The 27,114-nt window shown below is 44.4% G+C and overlaps 1 protein-coding gene across 5 annotated transcripts in view; it reads left to right on the plus strand.

The window, feature by feature from the left end:
* Window positions 1-2,518: 2,518 nt before the first annotated feature.
* The window catches only part of smg1 (SMG1 nonsense mediated mRNA decay associated PI3K related kinase), a 60,040-nt gene continuing 35,444 nt past the window's right edge, over window positions 2,519-27,114 (plus strand). For 4 of the 5 annotated variants that reach the window (XM_063471063.1, XM_063471065.1, XM_063471064.1 and 1 more), the window contains exons 1-26: window positions 2,519-2,734; window positions 4,777-4,925; window positions 5,326-5,478; window positions 5,940-6,076; window positions 6,975-7,033; window positions 9,324-9,537; window positions 10,181-10,306; window positions 10,410-10,482; window positions 13,343-13,440; window positions 14,056-14,229; window positions 15,279-15,500; window positions 15,927-16,028; window positions 16,356-16,634; window positions 17,804-17,934; window positions 21,236-21,397; window positions 21,564-21,682; window positions 21,768-21,855; window positions 21,973-22,074; window positions 22,973-23,113; window positions 23,350-23,576; window positions 23,757-23,956; window positions 24,421-24,582; window positions 25,328-25,482; window positions 25,596-25,729; window positions 25,972-26,283; window positions 26,557-26,698. In XM_063471063.1, coding sequence (XP_063327133.1) covers window positions 2,658-2,734; window positions 4,777-4,925; window positions 5,326-5,478; window positions 5,940-6,076; window positions 6,975-7,033; window positions 9,324-9,537; window positions 10,181-10,306; window positions 10,410-10,482; window positions 13,343-13,440; window positions 14,056-14,229; window positions 15,279-15,500; window positions 15,927-16,028; window positions 16,356-16,634; window positions 17,804-17,934; window positions 21,236-21,397; window positions 21,564-21,682; window positions 21,768-21,855; window positions 21,973-22,074; window positions 22,973-23,113; window positions 23,350-23,576; window positions 23,757-23,956; window positions 24,421-24,582; window positions 25,328-25,482; window positions 25,596-25,729; window positions 25,972-26,283; window positions 26,557-26,698 — 3,938 coding nt within the window. In that variant the 5' untranslated portion in view covers window positions 2,519-2,657. Of the gene's footprint in view, window positions 2,735-4,220; window positions 4,234-4,776; window positions 4,926-5,325; window positions 5,479-5,939; window positions 6,077-6,974; window positions 7,034-9,323; window positions 9,538-10,180; window positions 10,307-10,409; window positions 10,483-13,342; window positions 13,441-14,055; window positions 14,230-15,278; window positions 15,501-15,926; window positions 16,029-16,355; window positions 16,635-17,803; window positions 17,935-21,235; window positions 21,398-21,563; window positions 21,683-21,767; window positions 21,856-21,972; window positions 22,075-22,972; window positions 23,114-23,349; window positions 23,577-23,756; window positions 23,957-24,420; window positions 24,583-25,327; window positions 25,483-25,595; window positions 25,730-25,971; window positions 26,284-26,556; window positions 26,699-27,114 lie in introns of those variants that run through there. The other variant, XM_063471067.1, reaches the window with a different exon arrangement.

The following is a 27,114-nucleotide window of genomic DNA, read 5'->3' on the forward strand; positions in this document are numbered from 1 at the left end:
AGGTGGTGATCAGTTGACAGCTCAGCCCTTTACCCGAGTGTCCAGAACATATGGCCTTAGGTCTGGTGATACGACTACAAAATTAATCCTTGACCTGCGGCCTAGAGCATCTTGGTGCCACGTGCACTTATGGACACTCTTATGTTCGAACATGGTGTTCGTGGACAAACTGTGGTTTGGACAGAAGTCCATCAACAAAACACCACTCCGGTTCAGATCCGGGAGGCCGTTCCTCCCAATCACGCCCCTCCAGGTCCGCTGTCGTTGCCCATGTGAGCATTGAAATCTCCCAGTAGGACAACAGAGTCCCCAGGCGGAGCACCCTCCAGTACCCCACCCAGGGAGTCCAAGAAGGCTGGGTACTCTGAACCACCACTCGGCGGATAAGCGCAGACAATGAACAGGACCCATTCCACGACCCAGAGGTACAGGGAACGAACCCTCTCATGCACCGGAAGAAACCCCAACATACAGGCAGCAAGGATACCCACCCAAGCCCGCTGCCTCTCACCAGGGGCACCGGGAATCGGTCCGCCAGGATCTCCGCTCCTAGCAGCCGCCGGGCTCACAATGCACCCGACCCTACTGCACCTCCTGCAGGTGGTGGGCCAGCAGGAACATGTGCCCTTGTCCCTTTTTTGGGCTGTGCCTAGCCAGGCACCATGGACTAAGGCCCGGCCACCAGACGCTTGCCCTCGGGCACCCTCTCATGGGGCTTGGCTCCAGGGTGGGGCCCCGGTAATCCTATCCCAGGCAGGGTGAACTGTTTCCTTGATGGTCTTCTCATAGGGGTCTTCCGAACCGCTCTTTGTCTGGTCCCTAACCCAGGACCAATTTGCCATGGAAGATCCTACCGGGGGGCAAAAGCCACCAGACAACATAGCGCCTGGGATCCCTGGCACACACAAACCCCTCCACCACGATAAGGTAGCGATTCGCAGACGATGTGAAGATGAAGATTTCAAGACAAAATCATGGAGGCCTGAAAGGATGTTAGTCAGTTAACTAGGCAGAAGGGGGTCATGAGAGACAGGGCAAGATGTACATAAATGAGGATCTAGAAACTGCGAGACAAAGCCTCACTGCTCTGGGCACTGGGCTGAAGAAAAAGAGAAACAGAGGCCAAGAGAATAAATCGCCTGTTCTATAAAGATCCATCGAGCATGTAATCTTTGGAATGAAGAGTTGGACAACATTATGGTACGAGGTGATCCATGCTTACTGGCTAAAGAAGCTAACAACACTCCATGACAATTGGCAGCACAAATAAGGGGGCTGCTAATAGCAAGTACTCATTCAGACTGGCTAACATCGGGCAGAATAATCTTGATCACAAAGAATCCCCTCAAAAGTACAACACCATAAGGGATGCAGGACTGCTTGGCGCTGTACAAGGCTAATAGTGAGCTAATAACATTCATTAGGGTTTTCTAGAATATTTACAAACAAAATCCCTTTTTTTTCCCAATTAGATTTTATTTATATATCACAAAATTACAACAAATATTACCTTAAGGTGCTTTGTACTGTAAGACGGATCTAGAGAAACTTTCTTCTGGTGGCATGGAAATCAAATGGGGTGGCAAAATCAAAGCCATTTCTTTACACGTATGCAGGCGTTTCTGCATATTCTGTAATATATATTATATATGGTTAAAATACATCAAATGCAGTAAGTATACACATGTTTGATATAAGCACGGTCTGTAACTTTATTATTGGTTTTAGCCCTATCAAAGTAAACATGTGAATTTTGATTTGATTTGAATAATAATGAATAAAATTTAATTTAAAAAAATAGCTAGAAATGCATAAGAGAAATGGAACAAGTCAATCACAGGCTGTGGCAACCCAACAAGCTGTTACATTTCTATGGCAGTCCTTGTCACATTAGGGCATAGGTTATGACTCAGGGCTTGTAGAAGGGTTTATGGTTACAAAGTACCACCAGCAAGCACACAGAAGTACAAATTTTTGTCAGACATTTTTAAGGTTACTTTTTAGAGACTTTTTTGCATAGTTATAGACCTTCTACTCTATTTATTTATTTATTTGCTGTTGTATTTTTACAGACATATTTTAAGCCTTTAAAGACGTTTGCAGTCATAGGGTTGCATCAGTTTTTGTTAGATTTTCTTGACAATAAAGATATTATTATTAGTAGTAAATTCCTTTGCTTAGGATTATGGATACAGAAGAAACAGGAGAGATGTGTCACTTATATCATTGCTCAGCTTTGATCACAGTTTAAATAATACGCTACATAAATTGGGGAAACACAGTTGTGGAAGATGGGCCACATTGTTAAACAATGTGAAGCCAAAGAATAAACATGTGGCGTAGAGACACACAGATTAAAGTGTACGAGACTTTCTGCAAACGTATTCAATAATGTAATATTGTCATTTATTCAGGCAAATGAATTTGGTCCTAAGAATTTTGGGTAATTGTCTTAGAATCCGGATAGGTGGCGGTAATGCACGTTCTTTAGTTTGACAACTGCCAAAAAAACATAAAGAAGAAGGAGTGCCGTAAGCTAGCTGTAACAAGAAGTTGCTAACCTATTTGTGAGGTTTGATAAAGCATAATAGAGAAAAGTAACGTTGCGGAGAGATAAGTTACCGCTGACAGTAGGTCATGCAGCGCTCTAAAAGGTAATGAGCCGTAAAGCCACAGGGTCTCGGCTCAGCGGCGCCCACAAACTGCGGCCACACTGGAACGACTGGCAGTCCAGGTTGGTGCTCTGTGGGCCTACGGCTCGCTGTTGTGTTCAGCTGGGGCCACATGGAAGGGAAGCACTGTTTGTTTGTGCTTAAACACTTAATACTAACAGACCGTAACTGCACTGTCTTGAAACCCATAAAACCATCTTGTTTACGCAGTATACACCGACCCACGGTAAATGTAGGGCTTGCTTTTGACGAGCCTGTGTCGTGGACTGTCGCTGCTAACAAGCTAACGCTAATGGCTAATCAACTGTGAGGCTTTGGTACAAAAGCACGCCAGTTAAAACAAATAATACTGATCTTTTATGTATTTTACTGATGAGCGATATATAAAATTAAACACAAGGTAGCTCAAAGTGTTTGTGAGCTGTGGGTTTTCGCGCTGGCTACATATGGTTAGCTAATGGGAAAGACTACCCAAAGCAATGTTATCAACTCCTCAGATAACTTCCGGATACGTTTTTTACAGCTTCTGCACATAAAGGTCTACGATGGTGTTGGTTTTTTAACCTGTTGACGTTATAATAACTAACTGGGTAATGAGTAAAAGAGGAGATGTCATTGCTGGCTGTGAGCGTGGCAGCTGCCCGAAGGCCTCACTTAGTTTTGAAATGCGGCTCACTGCAGCTTTCTGTAAGAGACGGGATCCATGTTTCCATACTCCCGTGTCGACCCAGGGTATTTTGGGTGTGTGTGAGACGTGTGAACAGCGTCAGGTGCCTGTTGTTGTAGTCACACACTAAATGAAGACTGCAGAACATGGGCTCAGCAGCAGGTTATTGCTCCTGTTTTAGTAGGGGTGGGGGGGTAGGCCTGATTTGCATCTGTTTGCAAAGAATTTCTAAACGATTAAAGTAGTATGACAACAAAAATGACAGTCTGTTCATCAGTTCTTTCTTGGGCATTAAACTAATCTAATGTTAGCCTTTCATTTTTTCTATTTCTGGCGTGGCTGTAGTTCAGGTAGACCAGGTCATCGCCTAACTGGGTGGTTGGTGGTTTCATCCCAGACTACTCCAGTTTGCATGCCAAACATACTAACCACAAGTTGCTCTCTGATGCATCCATCGGAGTATCTGTGTGTGAATGGGTGAATGAGGCATGTTGTATAAAGCACCTCGAGTGCTCCAGTAGAGTGAAACACTGTAATATAAGAACCAGTGCAGTTACCATGTAGGCCTTGTTACCGAGCAGCACTGCACCACATACACAGAATTGCCAGCTAAATAGTTTATTTTTACTTCCTGCTTTAGTGTGTTTTTGTTTTGTTTGGTGTCTTGCTTCATTTGCCATCCTTAGTGACTTTTTCTGGTTAGTTGGCTAAGTGAGATTTAAATGTTGCTGTTTAAGCTGACACTAATACTGCAAGCTTCAAACCTTAGAGTCAACCAGTTATGTCGAAGCAACACTTCATGTTTTGTCAGAGGATGCAATAGCGAAGTGATGAAGTTTGTGTTGATTATTTTTGTTTGTATTCTTTCTGATTAACAGTATGCCATGATGTGATGTAAGTATTATACCATGTGATTAATGCGGTTGTTCCCTCTGCTGTATTAAAAATGCAATAGACTGTTTACCCTTTAAAAAGTTGCCCAATAAGTTGGAATATGCACCAAATGCTTTTCTTGTGGTTTATCTTTACTTTATACCGACTCATCTGGAGACTAGTTCGATGTTTACCTGTACAGAATACTCTGCCACCTGTGATTGGGCAAAGAGAATGAGCACACACTGAGTGTAAAAGCTGTGCACCTGCTTACAGATGATGACATGTTTCTGTAGGTCATGCTTCAGCAATGATCGACTCCCAGACAAAAATAACTGCTGAGCAGTGGCACTTGCTTGAATCACCAAAGTACACCTGTAGCTCATACACCTGTAATATCATTGCAGTTGAAAGTTTCATTAGTCACGCATTGAAACTTTCCAGTTGAACTGTGACATTCATGAGTATTAAACTGGTAGTAATGGGATGAGTTCAGAGTTAGATCAAGAGTCAGCTGTGACATTGGTGGTCTTTTTCTTTTGTCTGTGTTTGTTTTATCCGTAGAGTTAACAGTGTGTCATCCAGCCAGGACGAGGTGAAGTCTAGAGAGTTTGGTTCAGGACCACTGTATGACGTGTTGGCCTCCAGTTGCCCTGAACAGCCAGCAGTGCCCAGTAATGTCTATGCTGCTGCAGATGCCCATCAGGAAGAGGGTGAGGCCTGTGGTTAAGCTGAAACTCTTACTTCTTACTTACTTTGGCTGAAAATAAAACAAAAAGGAAGCTTTTTGCCCCACTTTCCACATTTTCCAGTTTCAGGGTCAAAATTTCAAGTTAAACTCCCATCATTCATGTTAACTGCAGATTTTCATTTCTAGTCACTGACACGTCTAAAGACAAATGAAGAAGCAAAGATACAGATGCATATTTCTAATTAAAGTGAAATGTTGAAAAGAATGATTTATCTTCTGCAGGTCAGCTCCTCTTTGACTCAGTTAGTTTCACTTGTTGGTTAAACCAAGTTTTAAAAAAGGCTGTGTACATGAACAGAAACACATTGTATTTGAATAGTGCAGCTTATGCGTACTTGGCCTTTCTATGAAATGTCTCTTAGGTGGATATGAAGCTGGTCAAGGTGTCTGTGATACTACGTTTGATTGGAAGTCGCTGGGGCAAGAGCTGAGGCCAGATGACTTGACAACGGATTTGATCCCTTTTAAGCATGGAAACCGTGCTCTAGCTTCAAAGGACATGAGGAAATCGCAGGGTAAGTGGTGCAGCAAATGCATGCTGAAGCACACGTTCAACGCACGTTCAAAGGAGTTAGCTTATAAAAATAAGCTCGCGTTGTGTTCAGATTGGGTTTGCCTGAGTCATTCACTGACAGTTGGAAAAAGGTAACGCCAGATTTGGTTTACTGAAGTTTCCATTCTAACACAAGTGGACAAGTGGTATTAAGACTTAAATTTAGGTTTCCTTGCAGTTCCTACCCAGTTTTCATGGGAACACTAGGCTCTGACTAGCTAATTAACAGCTTTAGCTTGTGTCTAAAGAGCATGTTCCCAACATGTTTTCTGCAGTAGTTACATCTCTATACTTTTGAAATGATGCTGAGGAATTCCAGCTGTGGTTGTAGTTTAGTTTTTTCTAATATACTGGTGTAGCTGCAGTGGGATCATGTGTGTTAGAGAAAAACTGTTCACTCGGAGTGTCGGGATGTCGTTGCAGACAGAGGAATGGCTCACTCAGAGGAGTCTCGACTGGCCAACCTCCTGCGCCGAGTCTCCAGGGAAGATGATCGTGACCGGAGGCTGGCTACAATCAAACAGCTGAAGGAATTCATCAGCCATGGCGAGAGCAGAGGGGTCAGTCAGATTACTTTCCTGGTGTTTCAATCCGTGATAGCCAGCAAAGTCACTATAGTCAAACTCACAGGGTGCAGCAAACTGTATTAGAATACATTATACGATGTGTTTACATATTTACTTCTCCCAGCACACACTGTAAGGGTAAATGGACTGGTTCTTATATAGCGCTTTTCTACTCTTCTGAGCACTCAAAGCGCTTTAAACAACTTGTGCATTCACCCATTCACAAAAGCACATTTTTCTAAGTTCTTTCTAGCTAACATTCACACACATTCATACTCCGATGGATGCATCGGAGAGCAATTTGGGGTTAGTATCTTGCCCAAGGATATTTGGCATGCAACTAGGGGAAGCCGGGAATTGAACCACCAACCTTCCGATCAGTAGATCAATAGTAACCTGCTCTACCGCCTGAGCTACAGCCACCCCAACTGACCAGCTACCTTATGACCACTTGGACTGATTTACCTTTCCCTAAAGGTCCTTCATAGGCTCTAGTACTCATGTATTTATGAATACTTTGACCCTTGGGCCTGTAACTGTGTTAAGATAAAACCCTATCGTCTCAGTTTTCCTGACTTTTCCTAAAATGGGCTTATTCATTAAATACTGAATGTTGAGGTGTGTGGGATCAAAGGACAACAACATTATGACTGCTTTTACCTGCAGCGCTGCAGGGGACTTTAGTTTTAATGTAAAACAGCTACTGCCATACACTGAGTTGCCTAGCAACATGATTGTTTAGACATATTTTGATGTGAAGGCTGCTATAATATGAGCCTGAGCTAGCTAGATGTGACTGATACATAAAGGGGAGTGTAGTTCGATAAACAATGAGTAATTACTGCCAGGCTGAGACTGTGTAATCCTAATGACTTCTGTCTTGTCTCCACAGACTCTGGTCAAACAATTGGACACCATCCTTAGCACTCTGAATGACATTTTAAATGAGAGGTAAGAGAATGCTGGGTGTGTGGATTCATTGGCAGTACAGGAAGTTTCAATAACTGAGGGCTGTAGAAATAGAAAGGAGATTAAAATATTCACATAAACTCAGACTGTTGCGCTGCCACAAGCGACTAATCAGATCGTGCATCCACTGGGCGTAAAACGTACAGCTTATTGCACCAGCAGCATCTGCTCTTATATAACTATCATTAGCTTACAGCTGGAAGTGTTTAAGGTATGTGCTAACTAAAAATAAAGAGCAGATGATAGTTTATTAAACTTTTAATGTTTAACTGTTTAATCAGTTTTCTGTGTGACGTTTATTCAGCTGTGTGAAAACTGTAACTTTAATCTCAGCCAAACAGATTTACTCAGGAACAAATAAAACACTGAAAAAAGCCAAACAAGAACATTTTTAAGTTATCTGAGTGACTTATATATCATGTTTAACCTGAGTAGCCAAAGAACTCCGGGGGGTTTGAAAATGATATGCCGGGAATCCGCTGTTCTCGCCCGCTTCAGTGACCCTTGACCTCCCGGTCAGCTATCCAGCTGGTGGGTAACAGATGGCTCTGAAAACGTCGGAGCACTTTTGAAAATATGTGATGTCTTGATAAACTGAGCAGATATTAGAAGTTTACACAGCTACATTCTGAAAATATGTTATAAGTTTATTTTGCGACCCAGAAAGAGTAATAAGAGTAATATTAAAACTAAGTAGCTGCCACCATTGCTGGGAACTGGAATTAGCTGGGCTGCGCTATGAATTCTGGGATATGGTGGGCCACGCTGTGACGTAATCGGCTTACAAATGCGGTCTCCAAAGGATGCGGCCCCCGAATTTGGACACAGCTGCGGTGCCGGGGACTGCTGCTTCTTCTTCTTCTTCTTTGGTGTTTAACGGCAGCTGGCATCCTTGTAGATGCATTGCTGCCATCTTAAATCCTACTATTTATTCCTAACATGGAAAAATCTGACACGGAGCAGAGAACCATACTGTGCAAACCGGTCCCCACCACAGACGCCAACGCAACAAACCTCTTCTGTCAGCTAAGCAAGACTCATGTGACAGAGTATGATTTTAGGAATGAGAAGCAGAAAAGAGCCATCAGGTGCTCAAACATTAGAGCAGGCTGCTGCACGCCGTATGATAAAGCCCCACAAAGATCATAGCGACCATCTATCAATGGTTTCATTCATAGGTCAAAACTCGACTCAAAAACGCTTCACACAAGTCAAGTTGCCTCATTTGTATTACGAACCCAAGTATTGGAGGAAATCCACAACGTATGTGGAAAAGCCTCATCCCTGTATGAGCTTACCAGTTCATCACAGACTCTGTGGTCAGTGTTAGCAGCCAGGCTAGTTTCCTGACGACCGCACAGGTGAAGGTATAACGATAGCCGCGTGAGGAGTGGATCATAAGAATGTTTCAGATGTACTGTTGGTGAGGTTGAAATCAGTAGACTTTTGTAACTGTTACCTGACTGAGTATCACTGTTGGAAAAAAGGTTGACCTTCGATGTATCCTGGGTGTACATTTAAATTTCGTTTTAAAGTTTGGCATTAATCATTAGGACTCCAGCTGTGCTCTCTGGCCATTCAAGCATCACCGGTGTGAATCTAAAGTACAGTTCAGCTGCTGTTGGTTGTTCTTTTTTCTACTGTTTAATAGAAATTATTATAGAAGTTTGTTTCAAGTATTTGTCAGGTTACAACCTTTTTCCAAAATGAATTACATGCAGTTTTCACCTTTATATTCAATGAAATAGTCCATAATGACAAAGCTTTAAATTCTTGCAAATAGGTTATATTTTAGGTTGTTATTTTGTTGCCATGACCCTCAAAATGTAGCTCAGGTGCTTCTTGTTTCCATTGATCATCTGTCACATCATTCTTCAACTCTGTTGGAGTTCATCTGTGGTGAATTCAGTTGATTGAACATGATTTGGAAAAGTGCACACTTGTCTATATAAGGTCGCATATTTGACAGTGTCGGGGCACAAACCCAGCCATGAAGTCCAGGGAGTGCTCTGTAGACCTCTGAGGTAGGATTGTATAGATCTGAGGAAGTCTCTGCATCACTGAAGGTCCTAAGGAGCACAGTGGCCTCCATCATCCATATGTGGAACAAGTGTGGAACCACCAGGACTCTTCCTAGAGCTTCCTGCGTGGCGAGTCTGAGCGATCAGGGTTGAAGAGTCATGGCTGTGCACCGACGCCGTCCATCCAAGCTGATCGAAATAATAGTCAGGCCGCTGTAAAGTTTGTTTTTTTCCTGTGTTGATGTTTTTAGCAGTAAGATGCTGTGGGAGCTGCGTCAGGATGCTGCAGCCTGCCTTGGTATCCTGTGCACCGTACTCAGCTATGAGGCAGAGCGCATCTTCAAGTGGCTCTTTGTCAAGTTCAATTCAAGCAGTCGTGATGAGGTGAAGCTGTTGTACCTGGTGGCAGCACAGCGCGCTTTGGAGGCTGCTGGGGAGAGGAAGGCCTTTTCTCACATTATGCAGGTAAAGACATGGCCTGATGCTTTTCACGAGTACAACTCTAATATCTGTCCAGTTCATTTTGACCTGTCTCTGCATCTGCATTAACACCATGCAGCTATTCACTGTTACAGCTTCAGGCTGCAGATACCCAGGGCCAGTTAGCCTGCATTTATACTACTAATGATAATGATGATGATGATGTAAGATGTAGGTGTGAGAACCCTTATGTTACATGCCTGTGTATACTAGTGCTGGAACAGCAGAGGGAGTGCAAGTCTTGCAGAGAGTGTTGTACAGGCTTATTGATAGTAATCTGTTAAACTATTCACAGCACCTGCACTGAAATTCACGCCATGCATAAGGTTGGTTGCTGTTAGCCAGTGCCATGGTAGTGGGTATTGTTTTCAGTCAGAGTTTGAATTGAGAGCTGCAGTTTAGTTTGACAGTAGCTACAGTAACAATCTTCAAAGACCCGTGCAGTGTTGTTGCATAGTAAACACATGTTCTACCTGGGATGTTTATTATATTTTGGTCAATTTTTAACCAGTTGCCATATCATTCATATCATACTTTCACATCACATAGACGTTTATAGCAATGTTATTGCAGACGATGCAAAGCCCTGCAGAGATGTACAGTAGCTAGTGCCTGCTGTGTGTTTCAGATGGTGATGAGCAATCTGCAGTCCATCCTTGAAAACGTGGACACTCCAGAGCTGCTTTGTCAAAGTGTCAAATGTATTCTTCAGGTGGCACACTGCTACCCACATGTCTTCAGCACCAACTTCAGGGTGAGTATTGTTCCATGGCTGAGACCAACAGGTGAACTGTGTTCAGATCACAGCATCTCTGATCTTTCCAGCCACTGTCCTGATGTCTTCTGTTGTCTCACAGGACACTGTGGACATCCTGGTGGGTTGGCACATTGACCACACACAGAAGCAGACACTCACCCAACAAGTCTCAGGTCAGTAAGCGCACGTTAGCGGGCAGTACTTCTGCAGCTGTTTGACATCAGCAGGCTTATTTATAACCCAGTGGGAAGGAAGAGCATTGAAAAGGTTCATGAGAAAACGGGAGCAACATGTTCACACATTTTCCTTACCACCATTGGGATTCCTCCTGCCTCACACACCGAAACACCGAGCAGTGGTTTTTACCCCCTTTGTGCATCTAGTTTAGATTCTATTGCAGCTGTTTAAATGTAAGGACCAAGCGTGCTACTTGGCCAGTACCCTGGATTAAAAAAGAAGAAGGCAAATATTCAGAGACCAGAAATTACAGCCTTAATGTTTGCGTTCATGGACACATTAAGAAGGAAAGCTACTCCTAGTGCTGTGTGATACTGTACATACAGGGCCAGTGTCACTGATACTAATCCTGAGCCTATGTAGAGGAGAGCTGTGTGTTTTGTGAATGCATCATTAGTACTCAGGAGTTTATTGTCGTATGGTGTTACCCAGCCTGAGACCAAGTACTGTTTCTCAGCAGCCTCAGTGCAGTAAACAAACAATACAGTTTAAACAGACTGTAATGAATTGCAACAATAGTTATGGATAAATAACATAACATCTAAGTTCTATGTGTACATGACAAAATCGACTGTTAGCACAAAAGGATTATTGTATTCAGATATTTTTATACTTTGAGGTGATTTGTTTTTTCATTTGCAGTATGTTAGTTCAGTTCAACTGTGACACGTTTAGTGTGAGCAGGGCTCGGTTTGCTGAACTAACAGCTTTGGCGATCAGTAACTCTTTTTAGAATCAGCATTAACTGATGTTGAAAGTTCAGTATGAGTCATGACTACAGCAGCTTTGCCTCTCTCCTCTTTCTCAGTGCTGGGAATTTTTCTCCTGCTCGCTTTTTTTTTTTTTGCTGCTACTTCCAGGAAAATGTTTTCTTTTCTCTTTTTTAATGAATTATGTCAAATAAAATAAGATGTATACACAATCTAAACTAATTTATAAGAAATGTACCTTCACTCTGTCTTCATGGAAGGCTCGAGGTTAATTTTCTTCATGGTGATCACAGAAACAGCGCTGCTGTTTTGCTAGAAACACATTGTCTTTTACTGAAGCTCAGCTGTGTGGGCTTGATGTTGTCAGACTTTTTATTCATAAGCTGCTCCTAAATATGTTTGCATTGCAGCTCTGCTTTTAGTTGCAAATGTGGGTGAAACGCGTTCACAGTGTTTAACACAGCAGCATGCTACAGTGCTATGCGTTAAATGATCAGAAGTTGTAGAGACTGTTTTTATAATTGAATTATTCAAAGCACTCGATGAGTGCAGACCTGGTTTGCTGCTGACTCACGGCTCCATCAGCAGTAACATCAAAGGATTCAGCAAAGCTCTCCAACCTTAAAAATGGATGTTAAGAAACTTATAAAAATATATTTGAATAAAAGAGATTTGTTATTGGCACACCTGTGAGATAAAACAAGGTCACCCAGTCCTGCTGCTACCACTGGAGGAATATCACGAGTGATATTTAGACTTGGATTATTATAATAGTGTTTTAATACACATCAGTGGGAAAACACTAAGGCTACGTTCACACTGCAGGTCTTAATGCTCAATTCCGATTTTTTGATCAAATCTGATTTTTTTGTTCAAGTTCAAGTTAGCTTTATTGTCACTTCAACCATATACAGTTAGTTCACAGTGAAACGAAACAACGTTCCTCCAGGACCAAGGTGCTACATGCAACATAAATTTACAACATAAATTAACAGAAAACACTAAACTAGCTAACTAAGAGGCCTAGTTAGCTGGCTAGCAGAGACAAGACAGACTGACGTAACATAAATCACAACATGTCTGCTTGTTCACACGACAAATAAAATGTGACAGCAAACGCGCTCTAGTGTGAACGCTCAAAGCGGCCCGCATACGCAAAAGAAGACGTCACACACAACGCGCTCTGTTTAGACCCACACCAAACAATACTGTTTGACTGATGACCTTAATATAAAGACTTGTTTCGGACTTTACGTTTCCCAATTTTTGCTTTAAGGTATTTTGTTATTTACATAATAATGTAGATAACCTAATAATTATCCTTATTGCTGTTTTAGAGGAGCGGTGCTTCAAAGGATAGTTGCAGATTTCTGTCAGAATCTGCAGATTATACAGTACAAATAAAATATTCACGTTTCTCCAACGTTGTCTTCCCAACAGTTTCACTGGATGGCCAGGAAGCGTTCACGGTGTCTTCTCCGGCGCTGATAATTGGCGTCTGTCTTGTGTCAGTGACGTAAAAGACGGATTTAATGCGACATGATCATTCAAACAGCAGTCGCTTTCTAAAACATCAGATATGTATCGGATTCAGTACCACATACGAAAGTGACCCAGGTCGGATTTGAAAATATCAGATTTATGCCGTTCACACTGTCAGACCATGATCGGATATGGGTCGCATAGGGTCAGAAAAGTCAGATTTGATGCGCTTTCACCTGCAGTGTGAACGTGGCCTAAGACTTGTGCAAAATGCAGCAGCCACACGCCCTGTCTCTCCAGCCCTCGTGAGTTTACATTGGCTGTCTGTTACTGTAAGAAGTGCTGAGAATTGATTTTAAGATTAAAATCCTTCATGGCCCAGAGTAGTATTAAACTCTACAGTTTGTTCTTTTTATTCATTTTTTATGAATAAAACTGTTAAAGATGTACATGCTGTATATTCTTTGGGCTTGGAAAGTTCTCATTGATTCTCCCGGCACGTTTTGAAGGAGCGGTGGGTAATGCGTTTGGATGGGTTGATGTGTAAACATAAATACAGTTCAGCTCGTTTACCTGCAGCTCTGCTCTCCCTGTCTGTGCTTAGGCTGGTTACAGAGCCTGGAGCAGTTTTGGGTGGCCGACCTGACCTTCTCCACCACATTGCTGGGACAGTTCTTGGAGGATATGGAAGCATATGCCGAGGTGACGTCACCGAGCCTCTCAGCCAGTTATACTTATTTAGAAGGTGCAGTGACGAGAAGCAGCCAGTTACCGGCAGTACTGAGTTTAATCTGGCCCGTGTCCCAGGTGGTCTCTGTGTCACCTGTAAGCTGCTTCCAGAACTGCCACGATTTGCTTTGTTAGATCCCTCCCTGGGAGTTCGGTCTGACCTCTTGTACTTGAATGATGTATGTTAGGTCTTCAGCCGTGCTCAGTACTGGCAAGTATGGTGAAGGGTGAGCACAAGTACTGTTGGAAAAAGCCCAAACCTCAGGACTGTGGTGAATGAGCCATGTTGAAGCTCAGACCCCGGGGAAAGGACTTGGTCCTGACCTGACGGGCTGTCTGTTGTAGATCACCTAAATTTAAGTCACTAGACTTCACTGCACCTCATACTGTTCGGTAGGCTTTATTTAAATGTGCAACAAACTGGAGCCAGTGTGTTTGGGTCCAGTTTATGCTCAGACTGGAAACCCTCAAACATCCTTGATGGTATAAAATTGGATTCTCTTACCAGATGATAAAAATTAAATAATGCCCCATAGAGCTAATGGTTATGTTTGTCTCGTGCTTTGGCTAACTCTTTGCTCTCTTTAGGATCTGAGCCACGTGGTCTCAGGAGAGGTGCTCGATGAAGATATCCCCCCTCCCTCAGTGTCGTTGCCCAAGTTGGCAGCCCTGCTGAGAGTTTTCAGCACAGTGGTCCGCAGCATCGGAGAGCGATTCAGCCCTTTCAGAGGACCTCCCATTACTGAAGTCTATGTCACAGACGTAAGAGCTGCACCTCTGACAACCAAACAGGAGATTTGGGGAGCACTCACTGAGAAATGTGGATCGCAGTTTGGAAATAAATGTGTTGAGAACATTGTGTTGTTGGTAAAAGGAGCATATCTTCCAGGTTTCCTTTAAGATAAGATAAGATAAGATAACCTTTATTAGTCCCACATGTGGGAAATTTGTTTTGTCACAGCAGGAAGTGGACAGTGCAAAAGTTATGAAGGACACTTAGAATAAAATAAAATAAGAATAAATACAGTACACAACTGTACAGAATAGAATAAAAATAGAATACTATATACAGTAGAATAAAATAGAATAAAATATACAATAGGATAAAAATAGAATACAAATGCTATATACAACAGAGTGAAAAATACAACGGTGCCAGAAAGATTATTGCACATTAGTGTTATTGCACATTTGTGGATGTGTGTGTTTGATCAGTTAAAGTCTTTGTTGTGGAGTCTGACAGCAGTGGGGAGGAAAGACCTGCGAAATCTCTCCGTCCCACACCGTGGGTGCCGCAGTCTCCCACTTTGATGAAGTACTTAAATATACACTATATTTACCACAGTGCCTTATTTTCTAGTAGTATTTAGTTTGTTCTAAGAAAGCCTGAGGAGCAGCTCGTCAATAAGACGGTCCTCTGAAGTGTGCACACAACGTGCTGTGGTAGTTGGATAATGACAGATTTGACACAGATATTAATTATAGCCACAACAAGCAGAAAATCAGAATTTAGTCCACCTTCTTTTTACATAACTCAGAGTAACTGAGGCTCGTGGACATTTAGGTTCATTCTTTTTTTTTCTGCACATTTAATTTTTCTCACGTGTGAATTTGACCGTTAAAAGAAAGATGCAGATTTGTAGCAAGGCAGTTAACATGTAGTGGTTAAGCCAAAATATTTCTTTACATTTCAAATCGGTTACAAAATGTTTCTGTGGTCTCTAATACGTTTTATTATTACAATCTGTGAAGTTCACAGTCTGGGCTTCATCGCTTTAGTCACTGGTCTCTGTTTCCTGATCTTTCCAAAGGTTCTTAACCGGGTTCTGGCCTGTGTGACTGTGGCAAAGCAGGTGCAGTTCTCTGAGGCCGTTCTCACTGCAGGGAATGAGTGTGTGGGTGTGCTGCTGGCCAGTGTAGAGCCCTGTGGGCAGCTGATGGATGCTGTCCTTGCCTACGGTCTAGACCAGCTGGACTGCTGCCAGGCCTGTGGCTCAGACTACAACCTGGCAGTGCTCAATCTCCTCACTCTGGTACAGTCACCTAACGGGTTATATATACCTACACTGATATTTTATGCTGTAGTTTGACCTGTTATGATTATAATTGCGATGAGCTGATTGCAGCTTTCTTACAGTCTGTGTTGCAGATACCAGTTTTTGTCCTTTTCTGCACTAAACATTGTGATTTCCTGTAACAGCCCCCTGTCTCCACCCCCCACACATTCTTAGTCCCTACCGTGCCCCCCCACCCTTTAAAATTCCTGTAAGACTCTCTGTGGCAGTTACCAGTCTGGCCGTCGAGTGCTGTAAATTGTCCAATTCTGATAAACCTTTGATTAAAGTTAAATCTGGGACTGCTACAACTTGTGGAAAATTCTGTGACGGTCTAAACAATTAGCAAGCCTGACTTTGACGTTGTGTGAGGAATTTTTTAATGAAGATCGTGTTGCCTTTCAGATTGTAGACCAGGTCAACACCAAGCTGCCCGTGTCCTTTGTAGAGAAGCTGTTGGCACCAGACTCCCAGCTGCTGAAGCTTCGCTTTCATCAAGAGAAAGAGGTTTGGCTTCATTCAGTGTTCCTGTACCACCTTAATGGGCTTGGCATATATTTTACACATCTAATACACTGGCGGCTCAATCCAAGGCCGCTCCAGTCTGCATACCAAATATCCTCGGGCAACATACTGAACCCAAGTGGCTCGCTAATGTAAAAGGCCTTCACCAAGAAAAACCTGTTATATATATATCAGAGCAGGAACATGCATGAAGTTCAGTTATATAGACTCAGTGTGTTCTTGGCTCATTTGTAGGTTGGGTGAGTGAAAATAATTTGAACATTTTCTCTGTTGATGAGTGTAATCTGTGTCCATGTGCTCCCTGCACAGGTCATGTCAGCTGTACACGGTGTATACCAGGCGCTGCTGAGCCTGAAAAACATCCCAACACTGGAGGCAGCTTATAAAATGGTGTTGGGCGAGATGGCGTGTGGTCTCAACAGCTTGATGGAGACTCTGGGTCCCCTGAAACCAGGGACCCTCTGCCCTAATATCCAGCACCCTGCTTTTGCTCCCCTCACCCTACCGCCAGAAAAAGCCCAGTTCACCATCATCTTCAACCTCAGCACCTTTACCACCATTGGCAACACCAAGAATTCTCTGATTGGGGTGAGTTGTCTATTGTTAAACATCACAGAGTAGCACTGTAATAATGTCACAGTACTTCCTTTGATGTGACTGGTGTGGTAAAAGGTTCATATTAACTTTACACTCATTAATATATCTAAAGATGGGTTCCTGTAGTGCATTTTGGGACATGCATCATTGCTGGGTTCATCAGTCTGTTAAACCTGCGTCACTCAGTGTCTGCATGACAGCCATGCTGGTATTCCTCACAGCTTCATTCTGTCACACTCACAAAATTAACACAGTGTGTCACAGTAGGGCAGCACGATGGTTAGCACTGTTGCCGCACAGCAAGATGGTGCTGAGTTCAATTCCACCATCAGGTCTTTCTGTGTGGAGTTTGCATGTTCTCCCCGTGTTTGCGTGGGTTCCCTCCGGGTACTCCGGCTTCCTCCCACAGTCCAAAGACATGCAGTTTGTGGGGATAGGTTAATTGATTAATCCAAATTGCCCATAGGTGTGAATGCGGGAGTGAATGGTTGTCTGTCTCTATGTGTTAGCCCTGCGACAGACTGGCGACCTGTCCAGGGTGTACCCCACCTCTCGCCCAATGACAGCTGGGATAGGCTCCAGCAACCCCCGCGACCCTGAAAAGGATAAGCGGATGGATGGATGGATGGATGGATGGATGGTGTCACAGTACTGCAGATAGGAGGCCAACAATGTATTTTTGCCTGTCTGTCAGAGTTGTTGTCTGAAGGCCAAAAAATGCCCAAAAGATTTACTTTCCCCAGTGGACCATTATAGCAAATCCAATAATGGACCACTTGATAGTCATATTTTATTTATTTAGTTTATTAGTATTTTTATTTTGAGTTATCAAAATCATAACGAACTAGACCGCGGATGGAAAAGAAGAAAGAAAGAGAAAGTGGGCAAAAAGTTAAACAGAAGGGGAGAGAGAAAGATTGGGAGAAGGAAACAACAGTGAGAATCTGCTTCAATACCTGCTGAAGAAAAAAACACACCAGTGAAACCACAGCAACAACCAATATATCCATAAATAACAGCCCTGCACCTCCTCAAATTTATGACCCAGCACTTCGATGTGATAATGTTTGCACCGCCACAAGATTCAGTCCATGGTCTGTGTCCGCATCTTCTTTTGGTTCATTATTGGTTTTCTGTGTGTGTGTGTGTGTGTTATCTAGATGTGGGCCTTGTCGCCGACAGTCTTTGCTCTTCTAAGTCACAATTTGATGCTGGTCCACTCTGAGTTGGCTGTCTACTATCCTGCTATCCAGTACACCGTACTCTACTCCCTGTACTCTCACTGCACCAGGTAATACACCCACATGTACTGTGAACAGAATCACTGCTGTCCACTGCAGCGTTCTCAGTTATGCAGACATGCACTACAAAGTGGACGGGCCACCCCTCTTAATCTTTTTATTCAGGTGTTTTCAGTCCAGTTGCAACAGGTGTATAAATCAACGCCCCCACATGTCCTGGCTGAAGAAAGCTTTGTTCATGCCTTTAAGGCCCACCTGCACATATACCCCTGTCATCACAGTCATCCCTCAGTTCTTACACTCTTCACCTCACTGAGTTGAACTGCTGCTAGTTAGGTTGACTTAACTGCCCGTGTTGGTGTTAGCCTCCACCGTGCAGTTAGTGCGCGGTGGTTAGTGCTGCCTGCAGAGCGAGCAAAGCAGAAGTCTTCTGTTCACCCCTGTCCTCAGAGGTTCAGTTTCTCTTTGCACGACAGCAAACACTACGATGTCTGCCCATCTGCCTGGGGATTGTCCACACTAGGAGAACACTGACGGAGCACGAAGCCTGTGCGTTTTGTCTGCAGCTCCGGTACTCGACCCTGGAAAGACGGGGGCCCCAGCTTTGTTCTAGTCCGAACACAAGGAGTGTCTGGTTGATGCCCCTGCATTTAGCTGGGCTGACCACATGGAATATGTTGATGGGTTAGCTGAAGACGAGCTGGAACCATGCAGGAACACTGACGGTCAGGAAGATGATGCTGTGTTGGGCATCGGCTTGGACATTCATGGTTTTTCGAATGATGAGCAGGAGAGCCCGAGTCGGCCCAGTGTGCTGCCGCTGCTCCGCTGACCGGCCACGATGACAGCTCTTTGTTTCCCTCCTCAACGCGGTCAGAATTGTCACGGATTACATCCGGCGTGCGTCCCGCTGTGCCGCACTCTCCCTGGGCAGAGGGATGGTGCAGAGGCACCCGAGCAGTTATAGATATACCTGTTCATTAGAATATCCCCTTGGTTGTTCTAGTGTTAAGTCTTCTGGAGGAGGAGTAAAATGCCCCCAAAAACCACTGACTTGTCTGTCTGAAAAGGGAAGATTTGTTTTGTAGCTCTCTGCATCGTCTGAACGATGTGGCTGTTCTAAAAAATTGTTGCTACAGAAGAATGCCATTTGAGAAAATCCAAGCTCCATTATTACCAGTATATGTATCCTACTGAGAGGGCGCACAGAAAAAGAAACCAAAGGAAAAAATCTGGAAATGGCTCCGATTCTGCTTTTATTTTGCTTCTTCAAACTAATTAGAAACTCGCTGGATTTGAACTCTGCTCACCTGGATGCTTCCAGTGCTGCTGTGTAGTTTCATCATGGACGTAAATACTATACAGACATGAACTCAATAAAGTGGCCTGGCCCTCAGTTTGTTTGTTTTTTTGCTGTGTGGGAGGAGTTCGGAGAGGCCATGGAAAAAGACTTTCGGACTGCCTCGAAGAGAACTGTCAGGCGACTCAGGAGGGGAAAGCAGTGTTCTACCTGCGGGTGGAGTGCTGCTGACTTCGACTGAGAAAATCGTCGGACGGTGGAAGGAATACTTAGAGGATCTCCTCAATCCCACTGGCACATCTTCCGTGGCAAAAGCAGAGTCTGGGGATGAAGGGGATGACCCGCCAATATCTGGGGGCGAGGTCACTGAAACAGTTAAACAACTCCTTGGTGGCAGAGCCCCTGGGGTGGACGAGGTCCGCCCCAAGTTCCTGAAGGCTCTGGATGTTGTAGGTCTTGGTTGACACGTCTCTGCAATGTTGCGTGGGGATCAGGGGCAGTACCCCTGGACTGGCAGACTGGGGTGGTGGTCCCCACCTGTGGGGGGGGGTGCTCCGGGAGTATGGGATGTCTGGCCCATTGCTACGGGCCATTCGATCATTATACAACCGTTGCAAGAGCTTGGTTCGCATAGCCGGCAATAAGTCGGACTCGTTCCTGGTGGGTGATGGAGCCCAACACCCACCAGGGCTGCCCTTTGTCACCGATTCTGTTCATAATTTTTATGGACAGGATTGCTAGGCGTAGCCAAGTGGCGGAGGGCTTTCACTTCGGTGGCCTCAGGATCTCATCTCTGCTTTTCGCAGATGATGTGGTTCTGTTGGCTTCATCGGGTGATGGCCTCCAACTCGCACTGGAACAGTTCGCAGCCGAGTGTGAAGCGGTGGGAATGAGAATCAGCACCTCCAAATCTGAGGCCATGGTCCTCAGCCGGAAAAGGGTGGAGTGCCCACTCCGGGTCAGGGACGAGACCCTGCCCCAAGTTGAGGAGTTTAAGTATCTCGGGGTCTTGTTCACGAGTGATGGGAGAATGGAGCCGGAGCTCGACAGACGGATTGGTGCAGCGGCTGCAGTGATGCAGACGCTGCACCGGTCCGTTGTGGTGAAGAGAGAGCTGAGTGTAAAAGCGAAGCTCTCAGTTTACCGGTCGATCTACGTCCCTACCCTTACCTATGGCCACGAGCTGTGGGTAGTGACCGAAAGAACGAGATTGCGAATACAAGCGGCGGAAATGGCTTTCCTCCAAAGGGTGGCTGGCCTCTCCCTTAGAGATAGGGTGAGAAGTTCGGCCATTCGGGAGGGGCTCAGAGTAGAGCCGCTGCTCCTCCACATCGAAAGGAGCCAGCTGAGGTGGCTCGGGCATCTGACAAGGATGCCTCCTGGGTGAGGTGTTCCGGGCATGTCCCACTGGGAGGAGGCCCCGGGGCAGACCCAGGACACGCTGGAGAGATTATATCTCACAGCTGGCCTGGGAATGCCTTGGTGTTCCCCCGGACGAGCTGGAGGAGGTGGCTGGGGAGAGGGATGTCTGGGCTTCTCTGCTTGGGCTGCTGCCCCCGCGACCCGGCCCCGCATAAGCAGAAGGAAATGGATGGATGGGTGAATGGCCCTCAGGTGCAGCGTCCTACCTGCTCAGACCAACTGGTTTCTTGGCTGTGACCCAGGTTTGGTGTGGACGTCTGCTGTGGCAGTTTAGGCTTCAGCTGTGGTGGGTCTGTGTCGTTATACGCCCACCCTTCAAGTTAAAGCGTTGAAATGTTACCACATTGGAGGACACGCAGCAGATGTCCAAGTGGTTGTCATGGGACATTCTAACAGTAACAGTGGAAACCCAAACCTGATTAATATTATATGGGTGGTGTTTTAAAACTAGCTGAATGAAGAAAATCAAGTTTGTCTTTGTCACTGAAGATTGTTTGAGTGAACTCAACAAATTATGGAGGAAATAGAGATGTGTGAAGGTTTGAATGGCTCCCAGACCAAACTGAAGGAACAGTTAGTGTCTCTCGATGCTTCTCTAATCAGATGACCTCCTCTGTCTCTGTGTGCAGGCACGATCACTTCATCTCATCCAGCTTATCGTCGTCTTCTCCCTCTCTGTTTGATGGTGCTGTCATCAGCACTGTAACCACGGCAACTAAGAAGCATTTCAGCACACTGCTTAGTCTTCTTGGAGGTCTGCTGTCCCGGGAGCATCTTTACCCTGAGGCCAGGTTCTCTCTCCCCATTTTTAACCAAACACAGCTCAGTGTTTTATCACTAAATGTTCACTGTTTAGCTAAATAACTCATTAGCTGTCTAACGATGACTGCAAACCAGATTCAACATATAAAACATATTGGATACAGCTATTATAACAGTCTTATGTTGGTATGTTAGGAAACTGCTTCTCACCTGGGCTCAGGAGATCTCTCTGCTGATGAAGAAGTCAGACACCTACAGCCCCCTCTTTTCCCTGCCCTCTTTCAACAAGTTCTGCAGAGGGATTCTGGCTAACGGTGAGAATAAACTCCAGAATTGTGCTTTACACAGCGTTCACCACTGAGCAGGATGTTTAATGCTGTTCTTGTTTTCTGTGGACAGCTCTGAATGAAGATCAGAGTATCTGCCTCCAGACCTGCCACACTTTACAGGTCCTTTCTTCATCACTGTCTACTGAGCTGCTGCAGAGGTGAACGGCTTGCTTCTGCCCTGCACGTATATGGAAACATATGATGCCTAATGTTTGTTCTCTTGTATTAAAGCCTCTGTGTGTGTGTCTGTGTGTTGTGGGTTGGGGGTGTCTTAGGTGTACAGATGTGTGCAGAGTGCAGTTGGTCCACTCGGCCATGAGGGTGAGGCAAGCTTATGGTAAACTTCTCAGGACAATCCCTCTTGATGTGGCTCTGAGGTAAGACTTGCTGCACAGCTGTACTACTGCAAACTTGATTCATTCACGTGATTTGATATATACATCATTAATGTGTTGTGATTAGCAGTGGATGTCTTTCCGATTGCTCTGGTGTAATATAGAGGCATTACCCAGCATCTGATAGACTAACAAGCTCCACAGTCTTGTTCTTGACGTCGGTTCATACTCAGTAGGATGAAATGTTTTGGGTAATTTGCCTTTGTGATGAAAGCTGTGGTATTCACCCTACAGCAGAATATATCCATCTCTGTGACCACTACAAAACACCAGTTCAGACTTGGGCCAGCTATGAAGCATTTGGTGCTATAGCAGCTGTTGGCTCCTGGCTATACAGAGCCTAAACTCTCTGAGCTCCACTTTAATGAAAGGCAGTCAATAAACCTGCTGTTACTTTGGCTCATTTTCCTGTATCTAGTAGAGTGTGGGCCTGGCTAATGATTAGCTAAGGTTGTACCTAGTCTGAACAATAAGTGGTCCTGGTTAATAACTACAGACTACTACTTATACGGAGTATTACTTAGCCTTGAGTTGAGTCTAACTACAACCCGGCAGGTCCCAATTCATTAACCAGCTGCTCGGCTAAAGCTGTCACACAGCTAATGTGAGTGCAGGTTGTTGCATCCTGCCTGACTGCCATTTTTCAGATAAATTAAATTAAATAGTTTTGATTGAACGTATGAAAGGGAGCTGAGTTTTTTAACCAATCTGTACAGTCATCTATGACTCTATCAGAGCTGCACACTCACAAACGTCATCGCTTTTCATCAGCACTGTCATAGTTAGGGGACAGTTGGTGTTAGATTTGAACCGCAGTTGTGACCCATCAGGTGATCGGATGCATGTTCTCAACATATGCGTGTATATTGCTTGTTCACAGTAACCACAGCCATCCTGAAATGAGGAAGATCTCTCTGGCCATTCGCCACCACATGAGCCATGCTCCAAGCAGCACTTTCCACCCCCAGGACTTCAGTGACCTTATTAGCTTCATCCTATATGGCGTCCTGCACCGTGGAGGGTAATGGCACAGTGACAGCTGCACAGAACTCTGAGAATGTCTTTTGTTTTACAGTCTCATGGTCATTGTTGATTTTTGGTAGTCGTGCTGTGGGTTTACACAGATGTGTGTATCATGACGATTTTGAGAGATTCATGTCAGGTCTGTGTAATGTAAGGGAAATCTGTGATGCACGCTTGGTTTTATGGATGATATGACTTGTGATGAATAAAAGTGGTCATATCCTGTATCCACAGCAAGGACTCCTGGCTGGAGCGCCTGTACTACAGCTGCCAACGCCTTGAGAAACAGGATGGCCGTGGAAGTACTGATGGTAGCAAGCCAGATGTGGTGAAACGGGCACTGCTAAAAACAGAGGTGTTGCTATGGCAGTGGGCAGTGTGGGAGGCTGCACAGTTCACTGTGTTATCCAAACTCCGAACACCTTTGGGTCGAGCTCAGGACACCTTCCAGACCATTGAAGGTAAAGTGAAGAGTTCATGTGACTGCATTCACAGTAAGCATCCTTTACTTTCAAGATCTTTTTTGTAACCTCCAGAAGAGCTTTCTCAGATACATACAGATGCTGTCTGGTAAAGAAATAAAACTGGGACAGTTCATCTAAAGTTCTCAGACACAAACCATTTTCTCTGCTTTGTTGCAGGTATGATCCGGAGCTTGGCTGCACAGAGTCTGAACCCCGAGCAGGATGTTGGAGCTTGGGCGGGCAGTGGAAGTGACAGTGATGGTCACCACTTAAATCAGCTCCGCCTCACTTTGCTGCTTCAGTACCTGGAGAACCTGGAGAAGCTCATGTACAATGCCTACGAGGGCTGTGCTAATGCTCTGACAGCTCCACCAAAGGTGCGCAAAGACAAACTCCACTGCACTGGGGCTTGAAAATTAAATAGTTTAACATTTTGACACTAAAGGAGATGATAGAGCCTCAGAGTTTTATCATTACTACAGGTGTCCTTGAATTTTGTGATAAAGGAAAAAGATACTGAGTCACAGTTTATCAGTAATTTATAAGTGCAAACAAAATGTATGAAGGGCATTTTTAATCTTTTGTCTCCAGGGAGTGATTGTCATTGCTGACAGATTGGCTAATTCAAAGATTGAATCTGCTAAACCTTACATCCTCTATAATGTCACATAATAAAATTGAAACAACTATTTTCTATCTGGGAATTAGTATCCTGGATCGATTGGCAGGTCTTGCTGTCTGTAGCAGACGTGATGCTGTGATTGCCATTCTGCATTCTTTTTTTATTAATAATCAATCGCTTGTATAAATGATCACGCATGCCTTTTTCGCCGCTTCTCAGGGAATTCGGACTTTCTTCTACACGAACCGTCAGACGTGCCAGGACTGGCTGACGAGGATCCGCTTGGCACTGATGAGAGTTGGTCTTCTGTCTGGACAGCCAGCAGTAACTATTCGCCATGGGTTCGATCTGCTTGCAGAGATTAAAAACAGTGGCACTCAGGTCTGTATTAGTAGAGCATCCTCTATGTATTTATGTATTAGATGTAGTAGAGATGTATATACAGTAAAAATATTCATATTACTTCACTTGTTTGTCATATTACAGTAATCAGCACTGAATGTAGTACATGGCTGCAGTGCTGTCAGAGGCTTAGGATGCTAGCCACTGGATTTAACTAGCTAAGGTCACCATGCTGCACAACCCTTCTCCTCAGTTCACTGACCATCTTCCTGTTTGCTGATGACATATTTAACATCTGAGAAATCTAACATAGCGTTCTACCTTAAACTGCCAGCTCAGCTAGAGTTAACCAAAAGGAACTCTTTGACCTGACTCTTTGGTCATGTCTGGAGGAAACCAGGTACCGCTTATTACCTGGTCAATACCATCCCATACCATCTTCTAACAGGACAACAATCCTAGGCACACAAACCAAGATAACAAGAGAGCGTCCCAGCCAGAGTTCAAACTTGATCTGAACTGAACAGATGTGAAAATGGCTGTGCAACGAGGTTCTGCATAGAAGAACGGGAGAAACTGCCCAAAAATGAGTGCACCGAGAGGCTGTAACATGACAAAATGTGGAACGAGTGAAGTGCTGTGAATAAGTGCTGTAGTAATTCTGTTTGTCTGTGCAAATTCTGAGTGTTAGATTAGGCGGTGTATCATTTGACCATCCTACAAATACTGTGGTCATAAATAGTATCATCTGTCTGGGTGAACTGTGGTTCTGTGGACTTTAAAGGGTCCAGAGCTGGAGGTGCCCGTGGTGTTGCTTGTGGAGGCTCTGTTGGAGTTGCATTGTCCCGAGGCCATCCAAGGCTTGGCAAGTTGGAGTGCCTCAACTTCAGGCAAGAGTATGGGCTGGTTGTCATCAGTTGCGCTGCAGGCTGAGGGACGGTAAGGACTGGCACGCTAACCAATTATCCTCATGGTTCACTGAGATACTCATTTGTAATACATTCATGTAGTTTCATTGCTGTAATCAACTGTGCATATGTTTGTATGTGCAGGTTTGAGAAAGCAGCCCAGGAGTATCAAGACCAACTGTCTGCAGTTACAGGAATGGACTGCAGCATCAAAGGCTCTGACTCCTTCATGCTCAAACTCTCCAGCAACACAAGCAGTCCAAAACACTGTAGCAATGGTAACTAGCAAACATCCGTGTCCCCTTAGATCGCAGCATGTTTATTTGTTCACCTAGCACCAGCTAAGTTCAGCTAGCTTTCTAACTGTTCCTGTAGCACGGCTGTGAGGCACACAGCCACTGCAGGTGGGCTGTGGATCACCTGACTCTTAGAAATGTCTGTTTTCTGATGCTTTCTTTGTTTTTTTCATCTTTCCTTTAAGTTTCACTGATGCTATGTTGCTTGCTGTAATTTTCAACAGGTGACAGCAGGAAGACTGTGTTACTGAAGTCAAATGAGTGCTCTCCAGAGGTGCTAAACTTTCTGGCCAACAAAGCCTGTCAGTGTTATGTGGCACTTTGTGACTGGGCTTCTGTTAAGGAGTGGCAGGCCACTGTCAGCACCCTCAAACAGAACTCGACCAATCCAGTCAGCATCAACCTGAAGACAGATTTCAATTACATCCATGCTTTGAGTCACTTTGAGGAGGGCGATCTAGCAGAATGTGGGGTTCAACTGGAGCTGCTGCCTGGAGAGGATTACACTGCTCTTTCTGGCAGTAAGGACAAACTTGGTAAGTGTCCTTACAACCCCGAGTCCTAACAGACGTCTGGATTGTGACTGAGTTGTGCATTTGTAGTAAAACTGGTACAGTGTATTTTTTCCCAGAATGTAATGTAGGATTTTCAAAGTAATAGCATAGGTATCTGCTAAAAGGCTTGGAACATTTTGAATCTCAGTGACCTTGACCTCAAGGTCAGCTTTTCTGAAAGTCAGATTTATACCATGGGATCCATCTACTGGTGGCTGCTATTATTTCTAACACTCTCTTTGTGCTCATATTTAGATCTGAAAAGGCTCCTGCCCTCAATGAGTCCAGATCCAACTGAGCTGCAGAGAGCTATCGAGGTGCAGCTCCTTCGCAGCGCTGTAAGTGCAATGACCAAAGTCAGCGAGCAGCAGGATCAGAGAGCAGCACCGAACTCAGAGTGAGTTTATTTTTTATGGGTCAATCATTGTCAAATGCCTTCTCTGATTTCAAGGGGGGGAAACCCCATTAGGGTAATGAAACCCTTCTTAATAGGAAAACTGCCACACTTTAGCTTCCCATTGTTCAGTTTGCTGAGAAAGGATTTTTGTGATGAAGTCGGGCATTTCAAGCCTTTTCTGACCAATGTGTTCCATTTTCTGATGGCTGTATCTGGAGAACTAAATAAGCTATTAATCCCACAGTGAAATGAAGTGATAGCAGCATACACACAACAGAAAACAGAGCAGCCATATAAGACAAAGCATAGAAATAGAGATATAAATAGATGATTATTGAGATATAAATACAAACCCAAATATTATTGTAAAAGGACACAAGTGTTACACTGTTTCTGGGATGTTATCAGTGCACTGT

The sequence above is a fragment of the Pelmatolapia mariae genome, linkage group LG4, assembly GCF_036321145.2.
Source record: "Pelmatolapia mariae isolate MD_Pm_ZW linkage group LG4, Pm_UMD_F_2, whole genome shotgun sequence".
Taxonomy (NCBI): Eukaryota; Metazoa; Chordata; class Actinopteri; order Cichliformes; family Cichlidae; genus Pelmatolapia; species Pelmatolapia mariae.